At 36.9% G+C, this 15,379-nt stretch overlaps 1 protein-coding gene across 4 annotated transcripts in view; it reads right to left on the reverse strand.

Annotated features, from left to right (window-relative positions):
* Positions 1 to 15,379, reverse strand: part of MYO6 (myosin VI) — a 120,683-nt gene that overhangs the window by 16,645 nt on the left and 88,659 nt on the right. For all 4 annotated transcript variants that reach the window (XM_026665191.2, XM_026665190.2, XM_026665189.2 and 1 more), the window contains exons 19-27: positions 12,790 to 12,828; positions 10,876 to 10,969; positions 8,053 to 8,183; positions 7,848 to 7,925; positions 7,095 to 7,224; positions 6,065 to 6,155; positions 4,906 to 5,056; positions 3,188 to 3,396; positions 2,670 to 2,748 (exon numbers count right to left, since the gene is read on the reverse strand). In XM_026665191.2, the coding sequence (XP_026520976.1) occupies positions 2,670 to 2,748; positions 3,188 to 3,396; positions 4,906 to 5,056; positions 6,065 to 6,155; positions 7,095 to 7,224; positions 7,848 to 7,925; positions 8,053 to 8,183; positions 10,876 to 10,969; positions 12,790 to 12,828 (1,002 nt within the window). The remainder of the gene's footprint in view (positions 1 to 2,669; positions 2,749 to 3,187; positions 3,397 to 4,905; positions 5,057 to 6,064; positions 6,156 to 7,094; positions 7,225 to 7,847; positions 7,926 to 8,052; positions 8,184 to 10,875; positions 10,970 to 12,789; positions 12,829 to 15,379) is intronic.

Genomic DNA, 15,379 nt, shown 5'->3' on the forward strand with positions numbered 1-15,379 from the left:
CACTAAGACTTCTTTAGATAGGAGCCTCTTAGTTTGCTCTAAACTAATTTAATCTAAAAGATAGAAAACTATAAGAAGTTCAGTCTGGCTGATACTTAAAATTGCATTACAAACCATAAATTAGACTAGCTGTATCAGAAACAGCCTTGATTGCAGAGCCATAGATGGAGAAGAGATTATTCTGTACAGGTAGTCCTCAACGTACAACAATTCGTTGTAGTGACCATTAACAACGGCACTGAAAAAAGAGAGACTTCTGACCGTTTTTCACATGACCATTGCAGTGTCCCCATGGTCACATGATCAACATTCAGATGCTTGGCAACTGACTCTTACTTATGACCATTGCTTTGTCCCAAGGTCATGTGATCCCCTTTTGCAACCTTCTGATCAGTAAAGTCAATGAGGAATCCAGATTCACTTAACGACCACGTTACTAATTTAACAAATGCAATTATTCACTTAACTTAAAAGCTGTGGCAAGAAAAGTTGTAAAATGGGGCAAACTCACCTAACGAATGTTTCACTTAGCAACATAAATTTTGGGCTCATTTATTGTCCTCATAATTTGAGGACTACCTGAATCATTCATAAATTATAAATTATCAGATGGTCAATATCTCAAAATATTTTTAAATTTATCTTAAGCTGTAGCTTTTGTTAATACTGTATTTTTGATTATATTTGTTATTCTGATTATTGCTATTGTAACATCTATTTGGCTAAATAAATAAATATCTTGGCTCAAATTTTTTAATGTTTTCCTGTATGTTGGTCCACCTCTGGAAAGCTGCTGAAAAGTAACACAGTTATTAGCTAAATACTTTTTTTGGAGTGGTAAGTAGACTCTAACTCAGCTCACTACTTTTGATAATAATTAAAATCCCTAAGTCCAGTGAGGTAGATAAATAAGCAGAGCTACTGAAAGATGAGAGAATTAAATCCTTTAAGGCTGCAGTTCCTAGAGCCTTACTCAGAAAATTGATTTTTAATAAAGCAGATTAAAATTTACAATTAACAAGAAGGAATAGAAGCAAACTCTTAATGCAGGAATGAATTGGAACTGCATATTGAAAACCAAAATAATGCCTTTGTTTAAAAGAAAAATTCCAAACACCTGTGAGTTTAGTTGTTAAGAATGACGGCTTCATCACTTATCAGAAACTGAAGAGTCATTTGTCTGGACTGGTATAGACTCCTATTTGAGCAGGGGGTTTGGGCTACAAGGCTTTCAAGGTCCCACCCAACTCTTGTTATTCTGATAGCTTCTGATTATGATATTGATAGAAGTGCATGACACACTCCCAGAATATATGTCTATATAACAAATCAAGGAAGAAGTACCATGAGATCTGAAGGGAGCAGAACAGCAACTTTAGTTTTGTTATTGTTGATTGGACTATAAAAATATTGTCCTGGCAGACTAACCAATATTGCTGAAGCCATAACAGGAATAGGTTCTAAGCACTGGGCAGCTGAACCAATCAGGTGCTGCTGTTAGGCAAAGGGGCGAGCCTAACACAACTCTGATAATATCACTGGGCACGCACCCATCCATCCTCTACTTTAAAATAATCCTATCAACACATGCCTAAGGAATATGATTATGCTGACTATGGCATTACCTCAGGGCCATCTCATACCCTTAGCCTGAGAAATAAGTTCTGTGGTCTAGTTCCACAATGGCAGCTCAAGGGAAATGTTTTTATTGTAGCGAAAGACAGATTCATTCTAAGATGATATATTTAATTGGCTTAAGTGATAAAATTGTAGAGAATATTGTAGTGTTCTACAGGCTTCTACTTCTAATACATGAACTTTGTACATCTTATGGAAATTATGAAACTGACAGCTTAAGACTCAAGTAATCATATTTCAATGCATTAATGCTGATACATTCTGAAAATTTCACTTGAACTTTCTTTTTTGAAGAGCAAATCCATGAAGTTATTCCCCTATCCTAGCACAATGACCTAGCATCATCATTTATTCTGATCATGATATTGCCATGCAATCTTTCTTTCTGCTATGGATGTTTTCTTATGTAGATCTGTTTTAGATTACTCAGTGCAGCATTCATCAAAAGAAAAGCTGACTAAATATGGCCTGAGAGAAAACTCTACAGAAAGGAACATCTGCTTTGCTGCTGAGACCGGAAGGAAGTCTACTAAAAAGTTATTGCCCAAGTTTGGCAAAGCATGTTTTACAGATTTCTATACCAAGACATATATGACTGACAACAAAACTCCCTGGGCAAGAAACAAAAAAAATGAGGTTCAGGTGATAATTAATGTTCTTCAATTGTTGGCACTATATGTATTAATCATTAAGTAAACACTAACAGCATTGAATTCTGCCCATTCCCTCTTAGATTTTATAATTTATAATTAATAACATATATATCTAAAGAGATTGCCACTTTCCTCTCCCTAATAAATTTGCAGCAGATCAAATTTCTCTGGAGTAAAGTAGTTGGTGGCAATATGTCTAGTTGGGTCATCCAAAAAGTTGTGGAGAGAATGCAACATAATTATAGTAGGATGAGTTTAAGATCCCTGTGGGAATCAGAAGAGACCCAAGTTACTACATCCCATGCACCTGCATAGCCTATTCTATCTGTGGATCAAGGTCTGGAAAATGCAGCACAAGAAACATCTATTCAACTTCACCTGAATTCTTCTTTCTTCGTCCTCTCTCTTTTTCCTTTCTTCTTCTCCCAGTTTTCTCTTTGCTTCAATCTCGTATTTCCTAGGTGGGAAAAATTGAAAGCCCATTAGGTACAGACACACATTAAAACCGTTTCACTCACTTTCCCACACATTTTATTTTTTCCCCTTTGTAACAGAACTCTGTTTCTGCTCAGAAACAGCAGTCACTTCCAAAATATAGCTTTTGTTTAAAAAGTTGATGTCAGAGATGACCAAACTGAGCCTGAGAGAGGCATCAAATGTGTCATAAACCATGAGTCCCTGCACACTCACAAGAGATCTAAGTCCAGCCTACCATGAATGCCTATCTTATCTTCTACTCATTTCCCTCGACAACTAGTTGGCCAGATTCTTGTAGAGAGCGTGCAATAAATTTGTATACTCATTTGAGAATATTGAGCCTGAATCTGCTGAGTTCTCTGGTGCTTGGCATTTGCCTTTGCTTCTACCACTCACTATTTAGATTATTTCACACTCACAGTCGCCTTTCTTCCTCTTCCTTCTTCCGACGCAGTTCCTCTTCCTCACGCCTCTTCCTTTCTTTCTCCATTTCTTGTTGGATACGTCTCAATCTTTCGGCTTCCTCCTCTTGCTGCTTCTTTTTCTGAAGGGCACTCAAAAGTTTCTCAGAGCTTTTCACTAGGGCATCATATTCCTTCTGAATCTGTTGTCTAGGCATGACAGTGGCCTGTAAAATAAGTCATAAAAACAATCACAATAATTTGCACATATCATGTAGTTTTAAAAAGCAAGACAGAAAGAAAATGAACCATAGCAAGAATACGGGAACTATGTCTCTCCATCAAAGCAGCAAAATGGATGTGTTAAGGTTCTCCTAAACTTTGCCCACCTATTTTGATTTGATAAACCTTATACTTCCATCTACAAGCAACTCCCTGGTATAGTGCACACTGTTCAGCATGAATGTTGAATATAGCAAAGTATAATTAAGATCTGTTAAACCCAAGTCTACACCTTCGGTCTTGTACTAAAAAGTGTTGTGTCTATACCATCAAATTGTAAAGGGATAAAATGGGATTTGTGTCCAGTCCTTGAAAAATGTCCCTTAAAAATGGCTTTCAGGTCACTTGCCTTTTTGATAGAAGATATGTTTTTGAAACAGAGGTGGGATGCAAATATTTTTACTACCGGTTCTGTGGGCATGGCTAGGTGGGAGTGGCTAGGTGGGACTGGCCATGTGACTGAGTGGGAGTGGCTTTCCTTGCAGCACACATACACACACCACGCTCTTTTTTTCCCCCTCCTGGGCCTGAGAGAAGCCTCCTGGGAGGCTGTTTTTGCTCCCTGGAGGCTTCCCTGAGGCCCAGGATGCAAAAAGGGGCGCTGGGGAGGGTTTGCTGCATTGCCCCCCCCTTGCTCCATTTTTTGCCCACAGGAAGCAAAAATGGAACATGGGGATGATGCAGCAACCCCCCACGTGCCTCTTTGCATCCTGGGCCTCAGGGAAGCCTCCAGGGAGCAAAAACGCTTCCCAGGAGGCTTCCCTGAGGCCCAGGAAGCCCCCCAAAAAGCACTAAGATAACGAGGGGGATCCCGGCACAGCTGATCATGGGAACAGCTGATCGTCAGGAGGAAAAAAAGAAATACTGGTTCTCTTGAACCGCTGGCTCTTTTTCTACTACCGGTTCAGCTGAACAGTAGCATTTTTTACTACTGGTTCGCTGGAACCGGGCTGAACCGGTAGAATACCAGCACTGGTTTGAAAGCATGTAAAGCAACATGTGTCAACATTTGAAATGCTAGAACATCGTTGATTAAAGTTTTAAAGTCTCTTATGTGGGGAAAATCTCTACATTCTCATCTAACCCATGGTGGGAAAAAAGTCCAAGTGATAGAAAATTGACTGAATAGCAATAGCACTTAGACTTATATACTGCTTTATAGCCCTCTATAAAACAAGTGGTAATATGCCTTTAACAAAAAAAGCACGATGTCATGTTCCAATTCTATCAGCATTAAAAGTTTTGGATTGTCAAAATAGCAAAAGAAAATAAAACAACAATTAGAGTTTGAAATGTTACAGCTGGAATTCAACTTGGTATCCTACAGATATTGGTCTTCAACTGTCCAAGATATTTCCATGGTCTCTCTTTTGGTCATGCACACTGGAATCAAGGACCTCTGCCAGATCTTGATACAAAGTTTTTTTTTTCTACAGCATAAAGGATCCTCCTACCTTGATCTTGGCCATCAGAGCATCAATGGACATCTCAAGTTCCTTGACCTGCTTGCTCATTTCTGCCTTTCCCTCTTTCAGAGCAGTTACTACTTCATTGAATTTATATAGCCGCTCTTTCAGTGTGCGAAGCTTTATTAAACCATCTATGCTGTGAAAGGAATGTTAATATTTTAGATATGAGAGGGAGATAACAGAACAGACAGCTATTGTTCAAACTTTGGGCCATCAAACTGCTTCTGAATGAAGTCATATTAGTTGGATTACAATGGGCCTCATATTATCCATTTAGTCTGTGTTGCAATTAAAATTTGGAATAAAAAATATGGACAAATAGCTTTGGAAACTCTCACAAACATCAAAGAAATAAATACATTTAAAATTATGTTGTGCACAAATGATTACATTATATGTGTTCTGCTGCATAGGTACATGATTGCCATGAAGGCTCCCAACTTCAGGGTCTGGAAATTAAACTCTTCTAGTACTGAAAAACTAGGAGGGTCAATATGATGGATGGCACAATTGGAATGTCAATAATACATGGACTTATTTTTTTCTCAATTCAGTAAGAAACTCCAGTGAGTTTCCCATCCCATCCGTGATGGGAAACTCCAGTTTCTTACTAGTGGATGCAACAGATCTGTTCAGTTGATTCTATCAGAACAATTAGATCATGTTGTCTCTCCTCTTCTCCTCTCTCCTTCCAACTCTTTTATGTGAATGAGGATAGCACTGCTAGCCTCTGTATCAGAACAGTTGCTTTGGCATACATTTTGGGATATGCCATCCTATGTGAATATGCAAAACTATTTTGCCACGTAAGCAAGGCTAGGAATGCTGTGGTTTTCCTCTTTGTGGCCCAGAGGGACTCGCCACTGGTGGATAAAGAGACACTAACAGCAAAAATGGAAAGACTTGACTATCTACATTATTTCTAAGCAGAAACTTTGAAAGAGAAGATAAGGCAATATCCTGCCCAAGTAAACTCGAGGTCTGGTCCTTTGATACCAGTTTCCACAAATTGTGACTGCATTAATGTCATATTATGAGTTCAGGTGTATGAGTGCCTGGGAATCCTTCCCATTACTATTCAGCACCTCATGAGATTTACTAGCAAATAGGACACAGTGAGTATTTACATAGGTCTTCTTCTTACCGTGGTTGATGCTTTCTCTTGCATAGCCACATACGAATTGTCTTTTGTATTTTAATACAGGCACTTGCTCTGTACTTGATTTTGTTTTTCACTGAAAATAAATGGAGGAAAAAGTGAGGGAAATCTCATCAACAAATGTCTAAATACAGAATGGGGGGAATGGATGGATGGATGGATGAATACCTAGACAGACAGGCAGACAAGCAGACAGAGACAGAGTTAGATATATTTTATACTAGCGGATACTATTTCCTTCTTTTATATATGATTAATATGCAAGAGTTGCTAACAATTCTTGTGTCAGTGAGACTCATGGCTCAATTCTCAATACTTTTTTTTTAATAAAAACCTAACTGGAACTGAAGAGTCAAGAAACTCTTCCATTTTAATATTTGACTTGATTAATAGCATTTTCACAATTTTGGCAGCAATCTCTTAAATAATGCATGTGGACTCCTATATTGTACCTGTAAACCCACAGGATTTTTTTAAAAAAATGAATTGACAAAATCTCACAAGATCTTGAAAAACATTGGTGTTCCTCTGAAATCTTGTGGGATTTCAGGAAAGGGCATAACTTTCAATATTATTGCACAAGTACACAATCAAGATTAATATTCCTAAATTGCTGTGATTTTTGATAATCACAACATTTCAGCCATTTCTTTATTAAAATAAAATATTCTAGTCTTCCAAGTAAGTTTAAAAAGACATAGTTGTGGGTAGTTTTTAAAATTTTGCTCACGTGATAGAAATAGCAATAGCACTTAGACTTATATACTGTTTCATGGTGCTTTACAGCCCTTTCTAAGCAGTTATAGAGTCAGCATATTGCCCCAAACAATCTGGGTCCTAATTTTACCGACCTCAGAAGGATGGAAGGCTGATTCAACCTTGAGCTGGTCGGGATTGAGCTGCTGCATTTGGCAGAATTAGCCTGCAATACTGCATTCTAACCACTGCACCATCATGGCTCAGTGGTGATCCTCCTCCTATCGTCCCATCTTACAAGATATTTTTGAATACCTACATTTGATAACTGATAAAGAACACCACTGAACCTTCTTCCAACGGCTGCAGAGAAGCCAGTGGTTCACACGTTTAATCAGGTCAGCAAGATGATCTGGATCAGACTTCATGATTTGATCAAATTCTGCAAACTGAACACGGGGGTGGGGAGGAAATGCCATTTAAGACAACCAACAAGAATGTTGACAGATGGAGAGTTCTGTTGTAAACAGAATGTTGCAGTCATGACAATGTGTAGAGACTCCTGTGATTGCCATGAGGTTCTGAACCCTAGGCATGATTCTTAATAACATCCGGAATCTGCCTATTTTTATGTATCTGTGACACAGTACAAATTGTGACTACTTATTCTGATAGTAATATAGAGGGCCTCCACTCAACTTTAAGCTAGCAATGAAGTTAAAGCACAGGACTGAAGCAATTTAAAAAAAGTCTTATTTATCTGCCTTTTAGAGAATACAGTCATGGTAAATGATTATAGGGAGGTTAATCATCACACAGAGCACAGGAAATACCATTCTTAGCACAGGTAGAGCTATAAAAATATTTTCTACCAATACATTAACCATAGAGATGGCCATGTTAATACAGATGCTAGCAAAGATTAGATGACAACGCATCATCTTATGAAATTTCTTTCAAGAAAGGTAATGCTATCCTTTATCTCAATTATTTTGCAGGCAAGTTGAAGAGATTAATTTTTAAAAACTCAATTTGTGTTCATTTATACTTCAGAGATATCAACACTGCTTACCTTGCCAGGTCTAAAGAACACCTTGGTTAATCCAAATTTATAATCTTGTTCATTTAAGCCAAGGGCTTTGAAGAGAGCCTGAACGGAAGAGGAAAAAAAAAAGACAGTTTTACAAATCCTTTGAAGGAAGGAAAGTATCTGTGAATATCAACCCACCATGAAAAAGGCACAGATAAAAAAGCATTTGCATTCTGAATATAAATACCTTGCAAAAGAGTCTCGGATCTAGACGGGTCAGTTTGGCAGGCATATATTTTTTATACATGTTATAAAGTTCATGGAATGAAGCTCGTGATGGGAAACCACCTTGCATCAAGTCCAAAACAGACACCATGCCTACAGTAAAAGACAGGCAACAAAATAACATCAGATAAGTTGTCTAAGATGTATAACGTCAAGTCAAATGAATGTTGGAAGGGTAAAAGTAAAGAGGGGACTTTTTATTATCTATGATGGACATATGATAAAGCAAAAATTTTGGAGTACGATTCATATTTTAATACAGAAAATTTTGAAAATGGAGATAAAAATGAAACCACAACTTTTCCTTTTGGGCCTAATGGAAAAAGAACTGGAGAAAAAAATTGGAACTTTGTTATTATATATGTTGACAGCAGCAAGACCATTGTAAACACAAAAATAGAAGGACACTTCGATTCCTACTATGGATGACGAATGGTTGCAGAAGTTGATGGAATTGGCTGAAATGGCAAAAATTGATCATTTTGAATAAAGAAGAACATAAGTATTTTTGTTTCCATGTGGAGACCACTTTGATTTTCGGTTTTACAGATTAGACTGATAGATTTTTATAGAAATGGCTTGTTCATATCATTATGAAAAAGCAAAAAGTTGTGATTTGATGTTAATGCCTTATTTTATAGTAACAGAGACAGAAATCAATGCTTCTTTTTCTTTTTTTTTTTACCTTTCCTCACTTCTCTTCCCCCTCTTCCCTCCCCCTCCCACTGGTTTTTTATTTGTTTTTGTATTTTGTATTTTATAATACTTTATAATTCAATAAAAATGTTAAACCAGTCAAAAGACAGGTAACAAAAGAATCACCACTAAATTAAGACAACGTGGTTGTCAGTCTTTATATTTTGAGATTGGTGTAAATATTTTTAAAAAATAGCTAAAACAAGAAACACAAGCCCTTATAAAGTCATTGAAGTCACTGAAGATGGAAAATGAGCTTCAAGTTTGAATTAAAATCAAGACTGAGTCTGTGTTGACCTTTCCAAATATTAGACCTAATCTTTTTCAACTAGTTTCACCAAAAATTGATGGAGTAAAAGGCAAACAAATAAATAAAACCTTATTTTCACTTCTAAATCAGAAAAAATGAATAAAAACTAGATGAAGAATAATGTAATTCATCGACTTTTTGTGTGTGTGTGTGCAATGTTCTGGCAACTCTTTGTGGACTTTTGGCTGACATGAGGATTGGAAAGTTGATGTTTTATGGATTTATAATAAGGAATGAGATATGGGATGAAGATATATCTATTTAACCCCTTAAGGGAGTGAAGAATTATTACATTTGTTTATTCTTGTTGTGATGAAGGTTTTAATAACTCCTTTATTTCTTTTCTTTTTCTTTAGTCTCTCTTTTCTTTCTTCTTTTTCTCTTTTTTACATTTTTCTTTGTTTTCATTCTCTTTTTCTACATTTAGTTTGTTTTTGTTATTATTACTGTAATTTAAATCCTTAATAAAACTTATAGTTTAAAAAATAATGTAATTCATGTTTAAGACAGAGGGAAGGAACTTCATTACTTTCATTGTCTCCTTTTCTACAATTTTGCTCAGAATATCCAGTCTTCAGATGATCAGCCAAAAATTGAGTCAACAAAACACTAATTAAGTGAAGATGTTAAGGATTTCTGATTTGCTAAATTAAAGTTTAAACATAACTTGACGTGACAAGCAATAGGAATGTTTGCCAAGTTGAACAGATGCTTGAAGACTAAAAGCCTTCTGGGATGAAAACATTATAAAGAAATTAATAGAAATACTAGGATAGCAACTAATAAAAACAAACGGGTTAGCTTCAAATAAGGCTTATTTCAGGACAATTAGAATCATCTACTTCAAAACCAGCTCTGTGAAGTTGTTACTTCTGTCAGTTAATTACTTCTGTCAGTTAACCATCCTTAAATTACATATTAATGTCATCTAGTTCTGTTATGTCAACAAGAACACTTGAACACCTTCCAGATCTCTCAGCTGGGAAGAGGAGGAGGAGATAGAAGGAATAGACTGGATAGATATCATCTCCTATTAATTGTTTAAGTTGTTCTAGTCCTATAACACACTATAGGAATAGTACAATACTGGCGGGGTGGGGGGGAGTATTTGAGTATCCCAGAGCCAATGGAAACTTTGTCCTGGCTTTGCCACTCATCAGAATCCACTCTGGATTCTGATCTAAACCAACTTGTACAATTCTCACCTACAAGGTACCATTATTTTATTTTTCTTTTGGTGGAAGGAGAGGGATTAAATGAACACCTGAACTTTACTAAGAACATTCTACCACAATAATTTAAAAATAGCTAATATATTGATACTATTGAATGGCGGTGGAGAAGGCAACAGCTCAATGATGGCGGAAAGATGGTATCTTCCTAACTCGATGATGCACTGCTCTTATATGTTCAGCAAAATAGGATGTTCAGTTTCCTTTGGGTTGTAGGCATTTGGACGGGTTTTGATCTTCCTGATGGCTTTCACATATTTCTAAATAAATTACATTTTAAGTACATAGAATACCACATTATTTTTTTGCCTTGAAAGTTTGTGAAGTTTATTAAGTTTATTTTTAAAAATCTTTTAACAGTCAATACAGTACTATCTACAGATTATTTTGCAGAATAATTTCACAACAACAGAGCACTGAAAAAGATCACTCTTTTTTCTGACTGAAAAACTCTTATACAAAGCTCTGTAATTCAGTTTTGCCAGAATCCTCATTTGAATATTATTAGAGATCTAACGTATCGTCTTTAGAAGATACACTAAATTACCTGAACATTGAAGCTGGGAGAGGATTTGAGCACCTTCAAATTGGTGACTGGTCATCTTTAGATTCGGTTTGATGCATCGAATAAAGCTTGACCCCTATTGTAAAAGCAGAAAATTAGCATAATCATGATTAAGAATACTTGAAAAGGGTGCTGTAGATAACTCATCTCACAATACTCCTATCTAGTCCCTCCAGTGGGTATTTTTTCTTTTATATATTTATATTGTCTCTCCATCTCTTTTTTTTAATAAACTCAGAAGCAATAAATATGTTGAAATATTTAACTCTGCCCCAAAGACATCGTTTTTAAACCTCTATAAATATTGTGTGAAAGCTTGTGCACAGAGATTGTCTTTCCATAAGACCATCAATAACATTCAATTCATACCAAGCTTAGTACCTAGCAGAAACATTGAACTTCTCAGATGTCTACACAATGTCTACTCAGATCTCTACACAAAGAAGTCAAGAGTCTTGGGAAAATCAGGTGTTCTAAGGGTTCTAATACTTGCACTAGTAGCGTACTAATGCTGACAGGAAGAAAGATGGCTACTATGCTAGGGTCATCATCATCAGGCCATGGAGATTTAGAAAGGAGGGCCGGGAGTATTGTGCCCACAGTAGGCAGATTAGGAGCTCAGTTCATGCTTAACTAATTTTTTTTTTTGTTTGAATGTGGAGAAATGCATGACGAATCAATTTCATTTGGAGGGATACAAAAAATTAATTGCAATTACCTATTCAAAGCCATTTAAAAGGGAAGCAAAAGGAGGAAAGAGGGGAAAATCTGTATACCTAGAGCTCTAAACCCAAGGTGGGCAACTATGGCACTTTTATGACCTCTGGGCTTCAACTCCCAGAATTCTTAAGCCAGCATAAATTGGCTACAATGAATTCAGAACCATGGCTGATTTGACATTTAGCCTCTGGAACTGGAAGCAAAATGCAGAGGATTGGCTAGAATAGTGCTTCTGCATCATCCTTTGGCTATCCTGCACATTTCATTAAGGACCACAGACTAGCAAGAACTTCCTCTAGTTCAGTAGCAGGGAAAATCTGTTGGATTGAGGCCCCATACAAGGCTTAGTGTGTCATATGAAGCACAGCATTCCAAAACTGAGCAAGTGCACAAAATAAAATGCACTCATTTTATTTCTTAAATCATTACAAACATACAAAAAGGGCTGAATTTATTGTTTTAGTCCCACTGTTGAAGCTCACAGGGGATTGTAAAGAAGAGTTGCCGGGTTATATGTCATCTTCCATCTGCAAGTTTTTAATTCTTCATCTAACATTTACTTGGTAACAATTTATATTAGGGGTCTTCAAACTTGACAGCTTTAAGACTTGTGCACTTCAACTCGCATAATTCCTCTTCTAGTCATCTTAGCTCAGGAATTCTGAGAGTTGAAGTCCACAAGTCTTAAACTTGCCAAGTTTGAAGACCCTTGATTTATATATATCAATTGTTTATGTTAAGGAGTACAAGTAAACTACTGACCCCAAGGGGCTCCAATCTCTCTCTAGTTCTTATTTATATATATTAGACAGTTTCCTGCAAGCATGTTTCCCTTATTCTTCGGTGTAATGCAGAATCACTGATGAATTGACTACATGCCTCTATACCTGTAAAATAATAAAGGGTTCCCGTAATACATGGATTTAGCCAAGATTACTCTTAAAGCTAAATATGCTGGCTGTGACAGTTCCCATCTGTTCCCTGCATAAAAAAAGTCAAATATGCAAAATGCTCATGTGTAAAATTCTGTTCAAATTTAACTGATGCCCTGGCTTTAACAGATCTCCATCCTTGCATTAGTACAACAAATCCAGGGTTTATTTTATTAACAGACCTAGTGCAAAAATATAAAAATAGATGAGACCTTGCACCGATTTTCCATGACTATTTACTTACAGTGCTACGAAGCTTTTCCAGAAGCAGGTTTAGCTGAGTCTGTAAAAGAAGAGCATCTGTGTCAAAGTAGACAAGCACAAAACAAAACACAGGGGAGGGAACATCATTATCAGCATTCATCTCTCATCACTGGCTCTTTGCTTAATATAAACTGTTGCTGGAATGGAGTGCAAAGGCAAAGTTGTATGCTGGGCCTCAACAGCTTCAACTAAGTCAATTGCTGCACTTCTAGTTCTTGGTTGAACACCTCTAGCCACAAAGAGATCTACATCTTTTCACGCCGAGAGGTAAAGGGAATTAATTTTTATAGAGTTCACCAGATTGTACATAAAAGAATCTCTTGGTTCCTAGGACAAATATATATTTATCATTTATAAAAATATTAGGAGGGGGTGTTTATTTTAATTGCACATAACTCATCTTAACACCTTGTGCAATGCTATTGCTACAACAATAATCAACCAAAATTAACACCTGTTTGTAAAGAATCAAGGAGAGAGTGAACTGCATATAGGAGAAAAGAAGTGATATCATATAACAACCACTCTCATTAAACTTTTAAAGTCAGTACACTTAAAATATTTCTCTCTTGCTTTTGGAAACTAGAGCTGTTGCCATAGTACTCACGGGCTACAATCCTTGTATGTAACAAAAGAGCATTACTTATTTTGAGCTCATGTTGAAACCCTATCCATTCACCTGAGAAACAGATATTCCATCTCAAGTTAGTAAATGATTTTGAACTGGCTCCTCTGACAGGGTTGTTATATTGGGTTATTTAATTAATTAGTTTTGTTTTGCTAGGTTAAAATGCCATTTGAAATAAAGAGTCCGCTGTCTTACAATCCTGCTGCCTCAAACTAAGAAAACCCAATAAATAAATGAAAACTTTAACAAAAAATAACAACAGACTGAACAAAATTAAGGAACAATGCCTACAACAAAAATCAAAATCACTTGTATAAAAAATGGAATAAACCAATGTATTTCTCTCTCAAAGGGCAGGTGTAATAACCAGCAGGAATGTATTATTTGATACAATCCAATGGTCTCTGTTTTAAATGTTTTATATTACATTCCATTGTGCTATATTACATTGTGCTTGTCTGGCAGCTCTCATTCCCACCTAGGGTCAGAAGGGCCAGGTAAGAAAATTAAGGAGATGGAGGAGTGCAGTAATGAAGTTTGTTATGAATTGCTCCTTCCTCCCAGCTGTACTGGATTGATGCAGGAAACATAGCAATAACAATAGCATTTAAGAGTTATATACCACAAAGCCAGCATATTGCCCCCAACAATTTAGGTCTTCATTTTTACCGACCTTGGAAGGATGGAAGCAGGGGTGGAATTCTACAGGTTTGCACCTATTTTCTAGAACCGGTTGTTAACATTCTAAGCAGTTCAGAGGACCGGTTGTTAGAAGAAATTACTGGCCTTATCTGTAAGGAAGGCAGGAAGGAAACATTCTGGTGTTGCTTACAGAAACTGCCTTTCCGTTAACCCTTATTACATTCTTGGCAGGACTAGACTTCCTGTCTCAGGAACGTCTCTGGAGTTTTTTCCCCCTCCTTTGCTGGTACTTTGCTTGTGTGGAGTGACCATTCAAAGTTACAATGGCACTGAAAAAAGTGACATGACCATTTTTCACACTTACGACTGTTGCAGCATCCCCACAGTCATGAGAGGCCAGGTGAGGAAATGTGTGCCTCGATGTAAGTGATATTGAGTTGGCCATGCCCAGCCAGTCACATGACCACCAAGCCATGCCCACCAACTAAGCCACGCCCACAGAACCGCTTGTTAAAAAATTTGAATCCCACCCCTGGATGGAAGACTGAGTCAACCCAGAGTCGGTAAGAATCAAACTGCTGGCAGTCGGCACAATTAGCCTACAATATTGTATTCTAACCACTGCGCCACCACCAAATATCCACATAGGTTTTAACCCACTTTTATCCATAAGAATCACCTGTTCATGAATGCATATTTACCACTGGTCTGTTTGGCTAGAAATTCACAAATCCAGTTGTCTGCACATCTGCAGCATCTGGCATATCCATCTTTTGCCTTTAGTGTTCACTGAATAGGGCACAGTGATCTGAAGGAAGGCACTGTGTATACGGGATGCAAGAGACTGGCCCATTTTTTTATCCCACCATTATTGTTTATATAAATAACTAAAGGTGGTAAATACACCTAATACTTTTTCCTCCTCCTATTTCCTCCATAACAACAACCCTGTGACACGGTGGCTTGGGATGAGAGAGAGTGACTGGCTCAAGGTCACTCAGCCTAAGGGAGGACTAGAACTCAGAGTTTCCTAGTTTCTAGTCTGATGCCTTAAACCACTAGATCAAACTGTCAACAAATTTTAAAATTTATTCCAAAGAAAACATGACAGAAAGACAAAAGAAACATTATTTATGGTAATAAATACATAATTATTACCCTTGGAAGAAAATCAGAATCCTGCTCTAGAATAGAAACATTTTCTCATTCTCACCAAGCAGAATTGACCAGCTGGAAAATAAATCTTTATCTTATTAACATTAAGGAGTCCACAGAGTGGCCAATTTCCCTTCAATCTTTG

Source organism: Notechis scutatus, chromosome 1, assembly GCF_049901735.1.
Source record: "Notechis scutatus isolate UNSWTSFEM ecotype Mainland chromosome 1, rNotScu1.2, whole genome shotgun sequence".
Taxonomy (NCBI): Eukaryota; Metazoa; Chordata; class Lepidosauria; order Squamata; family Elapidae; genus Notechis; species Notechis scutatus.